The sequence below is a fragment of the Rhinoraja longicauda genome, chromosome 24 (genome assembly GCF_053455715.1).
Source record: "Rhinoraja longicauda isolate Sanriku21f chromosome 24, sRhiLon1.1, whole genome shotgun sequence".
Classification (NCBI taxonomy): domain Eukaryota; kingdom Metazoa; phylum Chordata; class Chondrichthyes; order Rajiformes; family Arhynchobatidae; genus Rhinoraja; species Rhinoraja longicauda.
This window is the reverse complement of record NC_135976.1, coordinates 17430272-17450784: the sequence shown is the minus strand read 5'-3', so window position 1 is coordinate 17450784 and position 20513 is coordinate 17430272. Positions and strand designations below refer to the sequence as shown.

The 20513-nt window shown below is 38.2% G+C and overlaps 1 protein-coding gene across 3 annotated transcripts in view; it reads left to right on the top strand.

Annotated features, from left to right (window-relative positions):
- The window catches only part of LOC144605450 (TBC1 domain family member 22B-like), a 187687-nt gene that overhangs the window by 63021 nt on the left and 104153 nt on the right, over positions 1 to 20513 (top strand). For all 3 annotated transcript variants that reach the window (XM_078420722.1, XM_078420721.1, XM_078420720.1), the window contains 3 exons: positions 3811 to 3881; positions 14532 to 14660; positions 15184 to 15249. In XM_078420722.1, coding sequence (XP_078276848.1) covers positions 3811 to 3881; positions 14532 to 14660; positions 15184 to 15249 — 266 coding nt within the window. The remainder of the gene's footprint in view (positions 1 to 3810; positions 3882 to 14531; positions 14661 to 15183; positions 15250 to 20513) is intronic.

Below are 20513 nucleotides of genomic sequence, written 5' to 3'. Positions count from 1 at the left end.
GGAATTCTCTGCCACAGAAGATAGTGGAGGCCAATTCACTGGATGTTTTCAAGAAAGATTTAGATTTAGCTCTTACGGCTAAGGGAATCAAGGGATACGGGGAAAAAGCCGGAATGGGTACTGATTTTGGATGATCAGCCATGATCAAATTGAATGGTGGTGCTGGCTCGAATGGCCTGCTCCTGCACCTATTTTCTGTTTCTATGTAAGTAGTTAAAAAACTGATTGTTCCAAAATTGTCTAGGTGAAATTGGACACTATCGTGCGATTATACAACTACCACACAATGTCTGTTGAAGAACTTCTTTTTTTGCGTGTAATGCATTGATTATTGTTTAATTCAAAATTTAAGTCAATGGTTTAATGTGGTCAGGTATAGTAAAATAAACTATATTAGGATTAATGCAAATGTACTCTGGATAGTTGTAGAAACAAACAGAATATTTAGTGTTTTTGAAACATATTGGGTTTTTTCATAACACATAAAAAATTGCTTTGATGAAAATATAATACAGATGCAATTAAAAATTAAGGATAAAATAAGTTAAATTGATATTTAATTCACAAGGTAGAGTACATTTTCTGATTGTATACAAATCTACAAACGGTTGAGATTTTTACAAGTTCCTTGTTCACATTCACTGACATCATGATATCTCGCTGGCTTCAATATCTTGCTGTTGTTGCCACTGTACTAATGCCAAGCGGTTACCAATTTGCCATGAGTCTTAGCACATTTAGTGCTGTGTATGCATGAAGAAAAGATGAAAATTAAATTGCAAATTTATTGACGTTATTTAGCTGAGAATTACTTTGCTAGAAGGTTTTATACTGTCATGCACTGGAAAAGGGTTGAGATAAAATAACGTTAAAATCAAATGATCTTGTAAAGTCCTTGATTTTAAAGTTCAAAGATCCCAATTCATTCAACAGAATTGATTTAACTCCCGTTTCCTAAAATTCTATGACTGCAATAACCTGTGACTTATATTACTGAATTTTTTTGATTGACATCTAATTTAGTTTAGGTTGGAGATTTAGTTTGGTGATACAGCACAGGAACAGGCGCTTCAGCCCACCGAGTCCACGCCGATCAGCAAACGCTGTGCACCAACACTACCCTACACACCAAGGACAATTTACAATTTTTGCTGTAGTCAATTAACCTACAAACCTGTAGGTCTTTGGAGTGTGGGAGGAAACCTGAGCAACCAGAGAAAACCCACACGGTCTCAGGGAGAACGTACAAACTCCTTCAGACAGCACTCGTAGTCAGGATTGAACCTGGGTCTCTGGCACTGTAAGGCTGCAAATCTACCGCAGCTCCACTGTACCGCCCATTTATCAAATATTAGACCAGGTCTAATAAACCAGACAACTTTTTTTCTGTGGCAACATTAAAGATTTTAAATTGTTTTGGATAACAGTACAAAAACAGGCTGTTCAGTCAAGACAGACTCTGCCATATTTTATTCACCACATAAATCTTTTACTCCACATTACCTTCTTTCTTTCTTTCTCCACAAAACTTGATCTCCTATTCCTCGTGCATGGATCAAACCTTCTATATGTGTTCATATTATCTGCATTCAACGCCTCCACTTGTTAGGAAATTGCATATTCTCCGTTGAAAAGATATTCCTGTGTATTTAGTGTAAACATTTTCGTTGTTATGTATTCTGTGTTGATCTGGATTCATTAGTAATATTGGGTAGAATAGTCCATTTTGAAGTCCGATTACAAGGCAGAATTGTAACCACCTGGTTCAGAGTGCGTCTTGAAGCTGGAGAGCAAACGGTTGTTAACTCATCAGGCCACAGCCTTGGGCCAGTCCAGAGGTGTGCTTTTTTTAAATGTGAGATTTAGGAGTAGACATTTTAAAATATATTTTCATTTTAATCAATTTAGAATCCACTTTTCTGGCCGAAGCCTGCTTCAGTACAGATGGTGCTCTGCATTGTTGATATATGATATTCACACTTATTAACCACTCTAATGTCATTACTGCAAGTTTGTTGAAAAATAATTTGCTGTGAATTATGACTAACACATTTTATTATATGTTAATTCTCCGCAAGAAGCAGGAAAGAATCGCCTTCCAAATTACTTGATTTTATTATGTCGCCATCTGGAAACCAAAGCTAAATTTGCTGAAACATATGTCCTTATTGTGATATTAAATCAAATGCGGTATTCTGGTTAAAAGCTGAACGTGCCACTTCTAGATAAAATAAATAAATAAATGAAAGGCCTTCTTTGTGGGTTATTAATGTTTAATTTGCATTAAAAAACCTGTAGATTTAGTGAAGTGGGTGTAATTACCACTGCTAATCACATCACAGAATTGGTTGCACTCAGAACTAATTTATACCTGGACATGAATGAAGGTGCAAAGTGCTAAAGTAATTTTGTGGGTCAGGCAACATCTCTGGAGAACATAGATAGGTGAGGTTTTGAGTCTAGCCCCTTCTTCAGAAGAGGATCTTCAGAAGAAGAGTCCTGACACAAAACGTCACCTGTACGTGTTCTCCAAAAATGCTGCTTGACCACCCCTTTGTGTCTATTTTGGTAAATCAGCATTTGCAATTCCTGTGTCCAAATGAATCAGGGATCTGCTTTGAATCTCATTATATGCGTATTTCATATCTTTTAATGCACAGTAGTTAACTAGAATAGTACAGCACAAGAACAAGCCCTTCGGTCCACCATGTCTGTGCTGAACATGATGCCAAGAGCAACTCTTATCTGCTTGCGCATACTCCATATCTCTATTCCCCGCATATTCATGTGCCTATCCAAAAATCGCTTAAATGCCACTATCCGCCTCAACCACCACTTCTGGCAGTGCGTTCCAGGCACTCGACATTCTCTGTGTAAAATAAACATGTGCTGCACATCTCCTTTAAACTTTGCCCCTCTCACCTTAAAGTTATGGTCTCTAGATTGTGTTTTTTCCATCCTTGGTAAAAGGTTCTGAATGTCTACCCTATCTACGCTTCATATTTTTATCTACTTCTATCAGGTATCCCCAGAACCTCCGGTTCTGAAAACAATCCAAGTCTGTCCAACCACTTCATGTAGCTAATTTATTATAGCTGTAGTTGTTGTGGGTACAATTGAGGAACATTTCAGCTGATGTACATTAATATATTGGGAGTTCTATAATTTGAATGATAATTTTTTCATAGAATTATCCAACATGCAGCTTAATGTAATTGAAGAATACTGCTAAAGAATGAATGTTACATTAAACAAAAGAGTAACTCAGCAGGTCAGCTAGCATCTCTGAAGAATATGGGTAGGTGCCGTTTCAGGTTGGGATCCTTCTTCGGACTGAAGTCTGAATTTTGAAGGACTGAAGTCCGAAGAAGTGTCCCGATTCGAAACGTCATCAATCCATGTTCTCCAGAGATGCTGCCTGACCTGCTGAGCTACTCTATCACTTTCTATCCTTTTGTGAAACCAGCATCTGCAGTTCCTTGTTTCTACATCTCGAATATCCACATCCTATTTTAACTTTTAATTCTTTAGTGATAGTGACAAAAACTATGTTGATTGTTGGCGTTCACAGAAGTAAAACTTGCCTTTGGCTGATTTACGTTTCTTATTCCCAGTTCAGTGAAATGGAATACTGGAAATAGGCCGATAAAATTACTCAGCAAAAATTAGTATCTTCAAGGGAAATCATTGTTTTTAGTGTTCGGGCATCTAACCTGCAGCACTATTTTATTTCATGAAGGTTTGTATTGGCAAAAAAAAATGCTGTGAAATTATTCATGTAATTTCTGTTGTACATTTTCATTTTAACAGAAGATCTAAGGAAATACAGCTGGTCTGGTGTTCCACGAGAAGTCCGTTCTGTGACGTGGAGACTATTGTCGGTAAGCAGCATTAATTTATACACTAGTACAGAAGGCAAAATAAATAGATTACAATTCCACATTAGACAGCAGAGGGTTTTAATATTTTCGAACAAGCTTTCGCAATCACATCTTTGACTTCTAACAATCTTGAATTAAAAATTTCTACCTCAATGGTTTTTATTTGAAGAAATCTAAATAAAGATGAACATGCATATGTTAAAGCATTCCGTAACACTGGAAATCCTTGCTTTCGTGCATTGTTGGAGGTTTGTATAGGGTTAAGAGGGAACGATAGATCAGCCATGATTGAATGACGGCATAGTCTCAATGGGCCAAATGGCTTAAATTTCCTCCTACAACTTATGAACGTTCAGTTACCTGAACAACATTGATTTAATATGGTAATAAACAATGGTCTTGCCAGCTATTTTATCATTCTGAGAATGAACAAAAATTAAACTTGTAGAAGGCTGTGCAAAGAAAAATGATGTTAACATGCAAAAGAAAATGTTGCAAAGCAGCATCTGTGGAAGGAATGGATGGGGGACATTTCTGGTGGGGACTCTTCTTTAGTGCGAAAGTAGAAACAAGTAGCAGCATTGATCAGATTAATAAAAAAATCTGACGGGTCCCGACACAAAATGTCACTCGCCCATTTCCTCCACAGGTGCGGTCTGACTTGCTGAGTTCCTTCAGCAGTTGGTGTTTTGCCTAAGATTCCAGTTCCTTCTATCTCCAAGAAAATTCTATTAGTAATCACAGATGCAGTGCACAGGTAATTAAACAGATACGGAAGAAGAAATTAGGTGAAAGATAGTGGATGTTTGTCTATTTTGCAGATTCTAATTTTTACAAAACTGATGTGCACTGTTAGATTAAACTAATATTTTTTTGAAAATACTACCTCGAGGAACTGATTCTGATTTGGAACACTAGAGGTCATTGTAGGTACATTGTATGTCTGTTATATAGTACCTTGAGGACAAAAAACATATGGTCATTAGATTTTTCCGCTGGACTAAGGCTTAAAATCTGACATGTGGGATAGAGTCAACTGGAATCATTGCCTTTAGCAAAAAAAGCAGATGAATATCAAAAAGAAATAAAGCTAAGTCAGTAAATTGCTGTAAACATTTAAACGTAAAAGCAGTTTTTATTGCTGTGTTATTTATAAAAGCACAATTTTCTAGTTAAGATTTTTTTGCCACAAAATGGAGTAAAATTTGAAGGGAATAGGTTTTGAACCATGGGATAAATGTGTAGGAGGTTGCTAACAGACTTTTTTTCTGGAGAAAATAAAATCAGCCTTGAAGCAAGGAACAAAATTTGCACTGTTGAATGAAATAGGTGTTTGCATTTCCATTAAATGTAGAGAAGACTGAATATATGTAACTGTTTATGTCGATTTGTGATTTGCAATGTAAATGTGGATTTCAGGATGTCAAATGCAAATGCCATCCTTTATATATTGTAGACTCCAAAACAGTGGGAAATTATGTCAAATATATGTGAGGAGCAAATTAGAACTGTTTGAATGTGGCCATTAATTGGGACGGCATTGTGTTCTTTGATACCATCCACTTGTTTTCCATCTGGACGGAATTTGTATGTTCTCCCTGTCACTGTGTGGGTTTTGTACAGGTCCTCCAGTTTCCTCCCCACCATCTCTTTTTCTACCATCTCTCTAGAAACTTCCTATCTTACCAAGGAATTGTCATTAGATTTACTGATAGTATTCCACCTGTAGCCTGACCCTTTCTTAATAAGCACTCGACCAAATCTCCCTGCATTTGGACTGCATGCCTTCATTTATCAGTCCCAGGAGCATGCATGTCTTACTATTTTTTTTCTCTCTCACCATATCCTGTCAGTATTAAACGTTTTGACAACTTGGGTCTCTCTCTTCCTGTGTATGTCCTTTAAAATTGTGTTACTAAACTTGTATTATCTGTCGTAGAAACAAAGAATTGCAGATGCTGACCCTTTTGTATTGTCTCTCATTGTTAGTTTTTGTCAAACTATTTCACCGTGATACTGATGCCATCTAAAGTTTGTTTGGCCATTTTGCCAGAATATCCTTGTTCTTTTTTAATTTATTGCAATTCTCATTGTTTTGAATGAAACCTCCAATCTTGGTGTTATCAAATAATTTTAGAATTTCACCTTACACATCCAAATCTAAAAGTTAGTAAAATGTATGAAAGAAGGTGGTGTTTGAGGATTGATCCTGAGGAATCCAGTCTGAAAATCCTATTTACCACATCCCTCTGCATTCTGCAGTCGCCTCAGTTTTGCTAAAGGGCATTTTGTAACACTTTTTCCAAGTGCTTTCTAGAAATCTAAATAGACAACATCTGCCAATCCTCCAATATAGAATGCTTCATATATCAAGTTATTAATGCGGAGCTTGTTCAGAGCTACCGTACAAATGTATCATTATGGGTTGAACATCAAGAACTTCTTTGCAATTATTTTTCTTTATTTAACATGGTCAAGCTGGTAAGTGGCATTTTTTCAACCCATATAGAGCAATTTGCATTTTAATGTTTTCAATTTGTAAGTATCAATTTGTGCGTCATCTTACAAGAGTTTCTTAAATACAGTCTTGGAATGAGGGCAAACATGCACACCCAAATTACAGTGAGGGCTACCTTAAATCTCTGATTGCAAATGGATTGGAAGTTGCCAGATTTTGATCTGTTAATTGAGAAGGAACTCCAATGCATTTTGAAGACACTCAACACCCTTATTTTTATAGTGAGTGGAGACATTGAAGGTTTGGGACGTGTTTTTAAAGAAGCTTTGGTGAGTTCTTGCACTCGTGCCATGTTGATGGTGCAGAAGGTGAATATTAAGAATAATAAGCCAATTAAGTGATGGTATTTATTGAGGATCATAGTCATGTTGAACTCCATCGGTGACTCTTTGATGTGAGCTATTTTGCCCTGGTGGCAAGGACAGGAACTGGAGGGATTTAGACATTGAGTTTTGGAAAAGGTGGAATCTGATTTATGATGTACAAACCTGTTCAAGGACTTGGGAAAGGAAAGTGGTTGCAGGTAATTTGATAACTTGCATTCTATACGCATTGAATGTGGATTTTGAGGGCAGTGGTGACGACAATAGGTTTGTAGAAGTGAGGAACATTCCCAGGGAATGCAAACAACTTACAATATTGGCTTATGTCAGGGCTATAAAAAGAAGTCTGGAGAAGTCATGTGCATAGTTTGGAGACACAACAGCAGTGAATGGATGAAAGTTCCATCAACAGGCAGTGGCGTAATCTGTTGCCCAGGTTCTGAGGATTGTATCTTCCTGAGCGATCTTGTCCTTATCATATAATAAACAAGACTTTCTTATTTAACAAAAAGAAACTACAGATGCTGGTTTATACCAAAGATAGACACAAACTGCTGGAGTAACTCAACGGGTCAGGCAGCATCTCTGGAGAAAATAGATAGGTGACGTTTCGGGTCGGGACCCTTCTTCAGACTGCTAATCTGAAACCCCACCTATCCATTTTCTTCAGAGATGCTGCCTGACCCAACATTACTCCAGCATTTTGTCTTATTTGCTCCTTTATTTGTTAAAATAAGTTGTCAATAATGTTCTATAGTTCTGTACATGCAACTGAGAAAGGCCAGGTAAGATAGACTTGCAGGCTGAAGAAGTGCCTTTTTATATGGACAAACTTCTTCAAGTTGTTCTTAATAGTGATATATTGTAATCTGCCAGTCACCCGTAAAATCTTTTTAAGGCCACCTCATTTTATGCTTCAGTAAATTCAGAAAGGTAGGACTCTGGTGTTTGATTCTTTTGTATAAAATAATGGGTCTTTTACAACTTATGTAGAATATAGTTAGTTTGAGCTTCTGTTACATAAATTTAGGATTCTCTAAACTATTCTTTAATGTAATTGCTCCCCACTCACATCATTGATTCCTTTATAAACCTTAAAAATTTAGATCCTGACTTCAGTGAATTTCTTCCAACTACAATTAAAATGGATTTTGCTCAGTTAATGTTTTAGCTGCCTAAGATTTTTTGTTCTTTGAATTTCATTGCAGCGCTTTTGTCCTTTCTAGTAGTCCACCCAAGACTAATGATAGTTGTGAATATTAAGAGGAGTCAAATATAATTGAAATTTAAAGTCTTATTATTGTCACATGTAACAAAACACAGTGAAAATATTTTATTTGGTGCTATCCAATCAAATCAGAAAATGCTATTCAAGAATACTATTAAGCCAAACATAAGTACAAAAGGTAGAACGAAGAGAAAGACTGAAAGATTTACGTGGAAAAGAGATTTCAAAGTGATGGGCAATTGTACTGGGTGATAGAATATTCTCATGCATAGTCACCCCACTCCGGCGCCATCTCAGTGATTGTATTGAGCTGTGCATAGCTAAGAAGCTCCCTTTGGAGAACAGAAGTTGCTGAAAATTGGTATTGTACATCATTAGAATGAATAAAATTCAGAGTAATTTTTCAATAACCAAAATCATTTTAACATAATAGACAGATTGGCACGTAGAAAACGGAAAGCTTTACCGACTTTGCCATTCCATCAAAATTGAATGCTGAAAATCTAGATTTTGGCTGCAATTTGCATTAGATATATAAGTCTGTAGAATAATAGGACAGTTGCTATTATCTAAGTTATGGCACAGCAAGCATCAGCAAAACACAAGGTGCTGGAAGAACTCTGCAGGTCAGGCAACAGCTGTGGATGAAATGAACAGACTGTTTCGGGTCAGGTTTTGGAGATTCTGGCATTCCTCATCCAAACCATAGTAGAAGAGTAGCCATGGCCGATGCAAGAATGAGATGGGGTCATAAATTTAATTGAGCACTTCAGACTGTTATGAAACTCCAAATATTTTTCACAAGTTTAGAAGAATAATATTGATCATATTTTTGGATGCTAATCGCATATCAAGTTGATGCAACATTTAAAAAAACCCATTTAGTTTGGTAAACTCTGATGATAGTACTGTATACATTTATCTCACAAGAGCCGTTCCCCATTGTGAGCAGTCTGTAATTTTAGCTTTATCCCATGACTCAAACCTGTGATTGCAATCGTATGTAATGAGGATATACCATGGAGGGGACTAAATATTTGTGGAATAGTGAGAGAGCTTGACATTTAACCATGTGATATTAGCCTTGATAATATAGTCAATAGAATCTTACCAAGTTTATAGTAGTTCAACTGCGAGGAGGAATTTATTTTGCTAGAGGGTGGTGAATCTGTGGAATTCATTGCCATACTCTGCTTTAGAGGCTATTGGGTATTTTTAAAGCAGAGATTGATAGGTTCTTGATTAGAAAGTGCAAAAGTTATAGGGAGAAGGCAGAAGGATGGGATTGAGAGGGAAGATTAGACCAGCCATGATTGAATGGCAGAGCAGACCCGATGGGCTGAAATGACCTAATTCTGTTCCGATGTCTTATGGTTTATGTTGACTATGTATTTGTGGAAAATCCTTTGATTATTGAAAAACATAAAACTGTCATGAGCTGATTAGTTATTTTATTGACTTTATCTCTTTCATGTCTTGCCTCTGATACAAAATCAGTTTTCCTTATTAGCAAGGGGCTGCATTAAATTATATACATGGGTGTTGTTTCATTCTTCATTTAAAGGTGATGCTTGAGAAATTTCAGAAGTATTTTAGCAGCAGCGAGCAAAAACTAAGAAAATGTCGAGGACTTTGATTAGAACAGCGTGAGTTAACAAATTCTGAAAACATCCCCAGACTGCAGGATTTATTTGGCATAAAGATGAACAAACACGCAAAGAAGTGCATAAACGCTCCCAGCCTGCATGGGTTCCAAACACTGCAGCGATAATCTTTACAAGGTCAAATGAGAACATGTCATTGAATACCAGCAAACACCCAGAGTTTCTGCATTAAGTTTGAATATTTGAGTATGTGCTTTGTTGAATACAACTGCTTCTCATTGATTTACCTTCAGTAATACAAAATGCACAAAACTCTGGCACGTTACACTTGTCTAATACTCAACTCTAATTTAATGTTTGTTCTTTTACACACTTCATTCCAATTTATTTGCAACTACATAACTTCAATACCATTAGACAAGGAATTACAGATGCTGGTTTACAAAAATAAGACACAATGTGCTGGAGTAACTCAGCAGGTCAGGCAGCATCTCTGCAGACCATGGATAGGTACTGGGACCCTTCAGATGGATGGGGGGGGGGGGAGGGGGGGAAGACGGAGACAATGCCTGGCAAGTGATAGATGAAAGATTGACACAAAATGCTGGAGCAACTCAGCGGGTCAGGCAGTATCTCTGGAGAAACATCACCTATTTCTTTTTTCCAGAGATGTTAGCTGACCCGCTGAGTTCCAGGCTGTGAAATAATGAGAGAAGAAGTGCGAAATGTGAAACTTGAGGAAGGGATATGGGTGGAAGGAGACAGGGCAAGAGGAAAGTGGGGCGGGATCGTGAGAGAAATCGGTGTGCATCCTGGGAAGAGAAAGGGGGGAGAGAAATGTTGGTTAGTTATTTAAAATTGGAGAATTCAATTTTGTGCCGTTGGGTTGTAAGCTACCCAAACGGAAGATGAAACACCTTTGGTTTTTATACCATTTAATCATTTAAATTTTTTTATTTGATCCATTTGATTGCAACTGCTAAATAAATTATTTTATGGAACTGCCTGCAATTGTACTTTTTGTTTGAGCAGTAAAAGAAAGAGAACTGAATTTTATGCAGTTCCTTTTCCTTCAGATGTTGAAAAATTTATGCCGTTAAGCAAAATAGACTTGTACAAAGAACACTGAAATGCATAGCTCTTCGCAAGATCCTGTTTTTCAGAATATGGAGTATTCCACTGAGACTTCTATAATTACAATGCATGATAGCTAAATACTGTATGTCTTTATGTAATTGTGCTCTTGTGTCTTGTGGCAATGTCCCCTGAGGTGTGAAGATAAATCTCTGAAATATGCAGGCTGGGACTAATTTTTTGTGTTAGAAATTGGAATAGTCTGGCTTTGTTGCTCCAAGCAATTACCTGCAAACCTTTGAGTGCAAGAAAGTGGCAAATTGGAGACATTTTGGGAGCTCTCTAACTCTTGCCAAATGGTTACAACAGATCTCAGTCCCCATAATGACACTTAATAGTTCAAATAGCATTAACTTTGGCATCGCTGTGCCTGACGCATCTGCAGGTGCAGATAGAGTCATACAGCATGGAAACAGGCCCTTTGGCCCAACTTGCCCATACAAACCAACATGCCCCATCTACACTAGTCCCTCCTGTCTGCGTTTGGCACATATCCCTCCAAACCTTTCCTATCCAGGTACCTGTCCAAATCTTTCTTAAAAGTCGTGATAGTCCTCAACTACCTCCTCTAGCAACCTGTTCCATATACCTACCACCCCTTGTGTAAGAAATGTTGTCCTTCAGGTTCCTATTAAATGTTTTCTCCCCCTCTGCTTAAACCTATGTCCTCTGGTTCTTGATTCCCCTACTCTGGGTAAAAGACGCTGCATTTACCCTACCTAATCCTCTCATGTTCATAGTTCATTAAAGCAAGCCACCCTGCACGTGGATTTCAAGATAAAGAAATATAACATTTATCTTTCATTTTATGGTTCTTTTTTTTTGAAAGGTAATATCCACCTTTTGTTTTGGTTATATTTACTGCTGAACTTGAGTTGCGTAGACTTGTTTGCGTACACATATTAAAGATACTGATATTCAGTGCCCATGTGCTTGTCCACCTGATCAGTAAAATGAGGCTCTGAGCAGGAAAGTGAGAAGTGAAAACAACTCAAATTTCTTAAACAGGTTTTGCTTCTTCCTCTGGTTTCATACGTGGCACTTTTATCCTTTATCTCACACCTTTTGTCTTTTCATCTCTGGCCCATGTCCAACTACCTTCCTATCAACCTCCCCCCTCACCTGTATCCACCTATCAATCTCCAGGCTTCATCCTACCCTTCTTACTTTTCCATTTTCTCTTCACCTCCCCTGCCACGTTCCTTCAACAGTTTTATTTTATCTCAAAATTTGTTCTTGTTGAGGAAGGATTGCACAAATGATCTCACTATTAATCTTTTCAAAATTTTGAAATTATTGGCAGCTTGCACTAATTAATTTATGACAGATTTTGCACTTGATGTGCTAAATTATTCTGCTAAGTAACTACAATTTTGGGTGCAATGTTGCAGATTGTGGTCAATGTGGAAAGTAGTTACAGAAAAAATAAACTCCCTGTTTTTACTTGTGCATTTCTACCAAATTACTGTAAACTGTTAGAAGGCGTGTGAATATGTGCACAATTATGACTCTTGCCTGTAACCCAGTTCCGTAAGTGGATAAATCTCAGTGTAAATTTGCTATTAACAATTGCTGTCATATTATATCTCCCCAGGCTGTATGTATGAATATTTGTAATTGTACAGTCTATTTGTATAATATAAAACTATTTTTCAGGAGAGTTATTACAAGCACATGTGATGTTTTAATATTTTTTTGTTTAATTTTTGAGTGTAGATAGCTTAACGATTGATAGACATAAAATGCTGGAGTAACTAAAAGGGTAGGTGACATTTTGGATTGGATTTTGGATTAGATTCTTTAGACTGTTTAATGATTAATTTGAATTTAGTTGTCTTTGGTGCAGGCTTTGGGGTTGGGTGCATGTGTGTGCTCGCGCCTGTGTTCATGGTAGAGTAGTGAATAGAAAGAAACAAGCTTCAAATGAAGGTATTGTAGTTTATTTTAATTTTTCTCCAGTTTATGTGAGCGAGAGCATGTTGGTTATGTGCAGATTAGTTGATCTTCATTGCATAACATTTGGTTAGATTAGAGTTGTAGAGTCATACTGCATGGAAACAGTTAAAGGATAAATGTGCATTCTCTACAGCAAAGAACCCAATGATAGGATTGAACTTGAGTCTCTGGGACAGTGAAGCAGCAGCACTAACTGTCTTTTCACTTTGCTAACCCAAATACCCTCCTCACTATTGTGCTTATTGAGCTACGTGCTTATTGAGCTCCTTAAAGGGGTATGAAAGGGGTATTTGTTCATTAAAATTGTACAGTCGCCAAAGAGTCAGTCAGTTGTACTTAAGTATTTTTAAATTTACCATTTTTTTCAGGATTGCTGTTAATATGATGGGTATCTCTAAAACCAAAACTAAGACTAATGTGATGATTCAAATAATTATCCGTTTACTGTCAATCTGTAGGTAAAAATTATGCTGTAAGTTCATTTATTATAGATGATTATGCAATAATGGCAAAGATTGTCAAGTGGATTGTGAAAATGCTTATCCTTAATGTGGTCTTAACCATGCGATGTTATTGTGCCAGGCTTTTTGCTTGTTTAATCTGGAGTCTATAGGGGTGAATTTGGCCACATTAGTAACGTGGAATGGATAGAAAATTATTTTTTTCACTGACTTCAGTGAAGAAAAATCAAGCCTTGCAAAGAAGGACATTGGGTGTGGTGGAAACCAGACTACAGACTCAACGTGAATGCTTTTGATGCCGCTGGGTCAGACTAGTCACACCTCAAATTGCTGGTTCAATCAGTACGGATCCAAGAAAGGTTCTTTGCAGATAGGATTCTTTCTCTGATCTTTTTTTCAAGTTTTAAGTTTTAAGTTTTTTCAAGTTTTACAACTAATTATCAACCAGTGTCTGCAGGATAGAAGAATCTGATAGTTTCTTTGCACAGTGCTAAATAGATCTGACATTTGTAATGTTAAAATCTGTAACAACATCATTTGACACTTTTTAATGCAATTGTTCTATTTTTACTTGTGCAAAAATTGTAGATGTGGTATCTTGCAATGTTTCTGTAGATTCTGGATGTCAGAGTTTTACATTGGGCACCAAAATGGATATGATGAAGAGTTTTACATTGGGCACCAAAATGGATATTATGAATATCCATCCCTTGCACACGGAGAAATCATTGCTCTGGGGATCATTGAAGATCTACGAATACCTTTGATGTTTACAAACATCTATTTGTATTTGAGACCTGCTGAAATATGAAACTGGAGGTTAAAAAGATGCTTAAAAATATATAAATACAAGTGCCAAAATGTTAAAAACATTAAAGATGACAAGAAAAAGTTCTAATCTCCCAACTGTTACCCGGCTGGGGAGTATTGGTGGTCACGATGGACGATCTCCTCGGACGAGGCTATCCCATTGCACTTTGGGTGTGCTGACGCTTGCGATGTCCCCAAATGCGGGATACTCGACTATATTTACACAAAGGGTGGTGGGTGTATTGAACTAACTGCCAGAGGAGGAGGTAGTTGAGGTTGGGACTATACTGATGCAGAAATCAATTAACCTCCAAACTTGTGCATCTTTGGAATGCGGGAGGCAACCAGAGCACCCAGAGAAAAGCCACGCGGTCACAGGAAGAACATACAAACTCCGTACAGACAGCACCCGGAGTTAAGATCAACCAGGGTCTCTGGCGCTACAAGGCAGCAATTCTACCGCCGTGTCACTGTGCTGCCCTACATTCTTCAAAATGTACTGTCATATTTGTGCCAGGCAGATGAAAGGGCCAAGTTACATTCTAGTATTTTCACCATTCGCCTTCCACTGCATGTTTTTAATGACATTGTATAATGTATCATTCTTTTTATATAGGGTTATCTACCTGCAAATATGGAAAGAAGGGAAATCACCCTACAGCGAAAGCGGGAAGAGTATTTTGGGTTCATTGAACAATATTATGATTCCAGAAACGAGGAACATCACCAAGATACCTATCGGCAGGTACTGAATGAAATTTAAGCTGCTATTTCAAACTGGTGCCACAAGGGATTTTATTTGGATAATTAATCAGGATATTTTAATCTCCTGTTATTTAATCAACTACTATAAGAAAAACTCAAGCGTCTTAGTTATTTTTCTATTTTTATCTTTACTTGTTTTATTTTAACAATCAATTTTTTATCTTTAGAATAAAGTTCTGATGGATTATTGAAGTGGGAGTCGAAAGGGGTCCAAGTTGACAGCTAACAAAATGCCCCATTAGCTTAGTTTTCCATTGATTTCAACTGTTAACTTTGGACCTTTTGTATAATGCTTCACACCAAGGTTTAGCAAATTCATGCTTTCTTGATGCTGTGCAACTTCAAGAAAGCACATTTAAGATTTAGCTAGATTTTAGCTAGATTTTAAAAAACTACAAGCTATTAAGGATTTGTCAAGAGACATTCTTCCTTTATGAAACACAGGTAGTAATTGTTTTCCTCAGCTACTTTGATATAATCTAATTTTACCTTTCTGTTCACAGATTCACATTGACATTCCTAGAACTAATCCACTCATTCCCCTCTTTCAACAACCTTCTGTTCAAGAGGTGAGCATGTCAATACACACTATACATTTAATATTACTTGGTACATGGTTTAAACTAACCCCCAGAAGTAATAGATCAGTTGCACAGAAAATCCATTTGAAAAAATGTGGCCCAATTATATATTTTGCAGAGTATATTAAAATAGCATATTTTTTTCTTTAAATATTGAGAAAGATGCTATTGTGTTGGGATCATGTTGGTAGTTCCTTCTAGTGTCAATACGGGAGGAAAATGAGATGAGTGTACCTTTGCCATTAAGCTGTAATCAAGGCTTTGTCTCGGAACATTCTTGCATTTGAATATTAAATCTCCATGAAAATTATAGCACAGTAAAACACAGGCATATATTGTATGTTAGTCGATTCATCTTTATTGAGACTTTTGTGTATACATAAATTCTCATCAGATCAGACAACATATGGGGGGAAGGAAGCAAAGTTAATTTTACAGGTTGGTGATGTTTTAGGTGATAAAAGGTATTCAACCTGAAACACGAGTTCTGTTTCTCCCTTCATAGATGCTGCCTGACCTGAGTATTTCCAACATTTTTAGGTTGTAAAATTGTTTAACGGGATTCAATTTTTTTTCCCAAAGTAAAATAACTTTTCTCTCTGGAACTGTAATGCTACAATGCTGTAACACTATATTTTACACTCTGGTAATTATCTCTTTGCTCTACCTGTTGTAAGTGTGTATGGCTCTATTGTAGGTAGACACAAAATGCTGGAGTAACTCAGCGTACACCTCACATGCTCTCCGTCTCCTCAATATACTCCTTACATGCTCTCCGTCTCCTCAATATCTTCCGGTTCCTAGGCCCCCACTCCTTCATCTTTACCGTGGATGTCCAGTGACTACACCTCCATCCCCCACAAGGATGGTCTTGAAGCCCCCCGTTTCTTCCTTGACATGCTCCCTGACCCGCTGAGTTACTCCAGCATTTTGTGTCTACCTTCGATTTGAACCAGTTAAGGCTCGATTGAAGTAATTTATAGTATCATCTGATTTAACTGCATAACGCACAAACAAATGCTTTTCATTGCAACGCGGCATACCTGGCATTAAAAAACCAAACCAAATAGTAAGGGTGTTGTGCATGGAGTGTGAGAACACCGGAGAAGCTTGGATTATTCTATTCTCCATTTTCGCACATTGTCAAACACACGCACATGTCACTGTAACTTCATTTATTGTTCTGTGAGCTGTGTAACAAAAAAGATATATGCACTTTTGTCATTTGTTAAAGCAGTTAAGCTTCCTACCTTCTTAATTTGGAAAAGCAATCTTCTAGTTTGCAATGGCTCCATCATCTGCTGTTATACCGCCTCTTAATTGCTTTTGTTCGTATTATTGCTGCATTCCTGATTCTACTGGCTCCTCAGGCAAAACACTGCTTTCTTTCCGAGGCAGTCAACATCATACCAATTTCTGAAGATGCTGTCCTGAAGCTAATTGTCCAATTTCATTCTGTAATCAGCACGGCTATAACATTCAGATACGGTCCTCAATAGGAGTTGAAGTTACTTTCTTTTTGAAACAAGTACACTGCAAAAACCTTTAAAACATACTTTCTCAGATTATTACATTGGTTAAAAAAGTGCTTTTTTCCTCCCTCATATAAGCAGCTGATGCCACAATCAAGAAAAAAATAATCACTTTTAGGTTCTGAAACTGAGAGTTCCTGAGTTTTACATAAACAATTCCAGGGAAAAGGCAATTTTGGATTTAGTGTTATGTAATGAACTGGATTTGATAAGGGAACTCAAGGTAAAGGAACCATTAGGAGGTAGCGACCTCCAGAATATGATAAGTTTTAATCTGCAATTTGAGAGGGAGAAGATGAAATCGGATGTGTTGGTATTGCAGCTGGGCAAAGGGAACTACAGAGGCCTGACGGGGGAGCTGGCTGGAAAAGGACCCTAACAGGAATGACGGTGGAACAGCAATGGCAGGAATTTCTGTGAATAATCTGGAAGATGCAGGATCTTTTATAGACAATAGACAATAGGTGCAGGAGTAGGCCATTTGGCCCTTCGAACCAGCACCGCCATTCAATGTGATCATGGCTGATCATTCCCAATCAGTACCCCGTTCCTGCCTTCTCCCCATACCCCCTGACTCCGCTTCCAAAGTGGAAGAAAGATTCTAGGGGAGAAAGAGGCGACCGTGGCCGACAAGGGAAGTCAAGGACAGTATAAAGGGAAAAGAGAAGGCGTATAACATAGCAAAGATTAGTAGGAAGTCAGAGGATTGGGAAGCTTTTAAAGAACAACAGAGAGTAACTAAAAAGAAAATACGGGAAGAAAAGATTAAATACGAAGGTAAGCTAGCCAATGATATACAAGAGTTTCTTCAGTTATATAAAGAGCAAGACAGAGGCAAGAGTGGACGTTGGACCGCTGGAGAATGATGCAGAAGAAGTGATAATGGGGAATAAAGAAATGGCAGAGGAGTTGAATAACTTTTTTTGCATCGGTCTTCACCGTGGAAGACACCAGCTGATTGGAAAATTGCCAATATTACTCCGCTGCACAAAAAGGGAGTAAGGCAGAATAGTGGGAACTATAGGCCGGTTAGTCTGACTTTGATGGTTGGTAAGATTTTAGAGTCCATTATAAAGGATGAGGTTACGGAGTACTTAGAAGTTCACGATAAAATAAGCCGAAGTCAGCATAGCTTTGTGGAGGGGAGGTCTTGCTTGACAAATTTGCTGGAATTCTGCTGGATGCAGGAAAGATGTTCCCAATTTTGGGGGAGTCCAGAACCAGGGGCCACATTCTAAGAATAAAGGGGAGGCCATTTAAAACTGAGGTGAGAAAAAACTTTTTCGCCCAGAGAGTTGTGAATTTGTGGAATTCTCTGCCACAGAAGGCAGTGGAGGCCAATTCACTGGATGAATTTAAAAGAGAGTTACTTAGAGCTCTAGGGGCTAGCGGAATCAAGGGATATGGGGAGAAAGCAAGCACGGGTTACTGATTGTTCATGATTACCCATGATCACAATGAATGGCGGTGCTGGCTCGAAGGGCCAAATGGCCTTTTCCTGCACCTATTTTCTATGTTTCTATAAGACAAAGAGTGGCAATAAAGGGGGATTTTTCTGGTTGGCTGCCAGTGACTAGTGGAGTTCTGCAAGGATAGGTGCAGGGGCCGCTTCTCTTCACGTTGTATATTAATGATTTGGACGAGGGGATTGAAGGCTTTGTGGCAAAGTTTGCGGATGATACGAAAATAGGTGGAGGGGCAGGTAGTGTAGAGAAAGCAGGGACTCTGCAGAAGGACTTGGACAGGTTGGGAGAGTGGGCAGGGAAGTGGCAGATGGAATATAGTGTAGCAAAGTGTGGAGTCTTGCATTTTGATAGTAGGAATAAAGGCATAGACTATTTTCTAAATGGGGTGAGAATCTAAAAATTGGAGGTGCAATGGGACTTCGGAGTGCTGGTGCAGGATTCACAAAAAGTTAATCTGCAAGTCGAATTGGTAGTAAAGAAAGCAAACTCAATGCTAGCATTTATTTCAAGAGGGTTTGTATACACTATACAGGGATGTAATGTTGAGGCTCTATAAGGCGCTGGTAAGATTGTATTTGGAATATTGTGAGCTATTTTGGGCACCATATCTGAGGAATGATGTGCTGGCTCTGGAGAGGGTTCAGAGGAGGTTTACAAGAATGATCCCAGGAATGATTAGGTTAACCAATGATGAGCATTTGTCAGCACCGGGCCTGCACTCACTGGAGTTTAGAAGAATGAGGGGGGGGGCTCATTAATACATACAGAATAGTGAAAGGCTTAGATGGAGTGGACATGGAGAGGATGTTTCCACTAGTGGGAGATTCTAGGACTAAAGGTTATAGCCTCAGAATTGAAGGATGTTCTTTAAGGAAAGAGTTGAGAACTTTATTTAGTCAAAGGATGGTGACTGTGGAATTCTATGCCACAAAAGGCTGTAGAAGTCAGTGGATATTTTTAAGGCAGAGATAGATAGATTCTTGATTATTACAGGTGTCAGAGGTTATGGGGGAAAAGGCAGGAGAATGGAGTTAGAAGGGAGAGATAGATCAGCCATGATTAAATGGCATAGACTTGATGGGCCGAATGGCCTAATTCTAATCCTGTTCCTTATGACTTCCTTACCTTTTGAATCCTTAGAATGGCACCCCGGGAAACATCTGCGCTCCTTAATATCTACATTCCCTGTTTCTGAAGATGGGTCTAGATCCGAAACATCACCCATCCTTTTTCTCCAGAGATGCTGCTGAGTTACTCCAGCACTTTGTGTCCATATTTTATTGTTTTATTGTTTAGCTAACACAAAGTTCAACTTTGACTAAAGGCAAACATTGATTGCAAATTGCCAATTTGAAATTTCAAATTGCTTTAAAATGATAGTGTCAAAAATCAATCGCATACTGAATTCACTTGTGATGGGATCGCGGCATATTCTTATACTTCTTAGCATGACAGCAATACCTACTCTAAATTGTCCTGGATTCTTTCTCAATCCAGGCTGCTTAAAAACTGGTCCAGAGCCCAACATTTATTCAACCAATGAATGTCAGTATTACCATGTCCATCAAATAAGCTTGATTTCGAATTTGAAGAAGAAGGGTCTCGACCCGAAACATCACCCATCATTTTTCTCCAGAGATGCTGCCTGCCTCGCTGATTTACTCCAGCGTTATGTGTCTATCTTTGATTTAGAGTTGATATGCTCCAGAGAGCTTTCTTCAACTACCCCTCAAAAATTACATTAACGACCACACCTGGCCAGATCTTCCAGTTGTAATTTTACTGATTTAATTTCATTGTATGCAGTTATTCTTCAGCACTTTGACTAAAGATTCAATTTTCGTTGTGTGATTGTTTACACAATCGCACAATTGTGCGATTTCTAACTAAGCGAGTAGAAACAATAGTTGGCTGTGCTCTTCTCAGAAACCTAGTGAACAAAAAGAGGCAGCATTTCATATCGTGGACACGTAGAATGGGATGATGTCAGTAATCAGGAGAGGGGATAACATGGAACGAGCGTGAGCGGGTAGACACAAAATGCTGGAGTAACTCAGCAGGACCGGCAGCATCCGGAGAGAAGGAAAGGGTGACATTTCGGGTTGAGACCCTTCAGACGAATGTCAGGGGAGTGGGTGGGACAGAGATAGAATGTAGTCGGAGACAATAAGACTGGTGGGAGAACTGGGAAGGCGGAGGGGATGGAGAGAGATTTAGCATCACCCATCCTTCTCCAGTTAGAGAAGTCAATGTT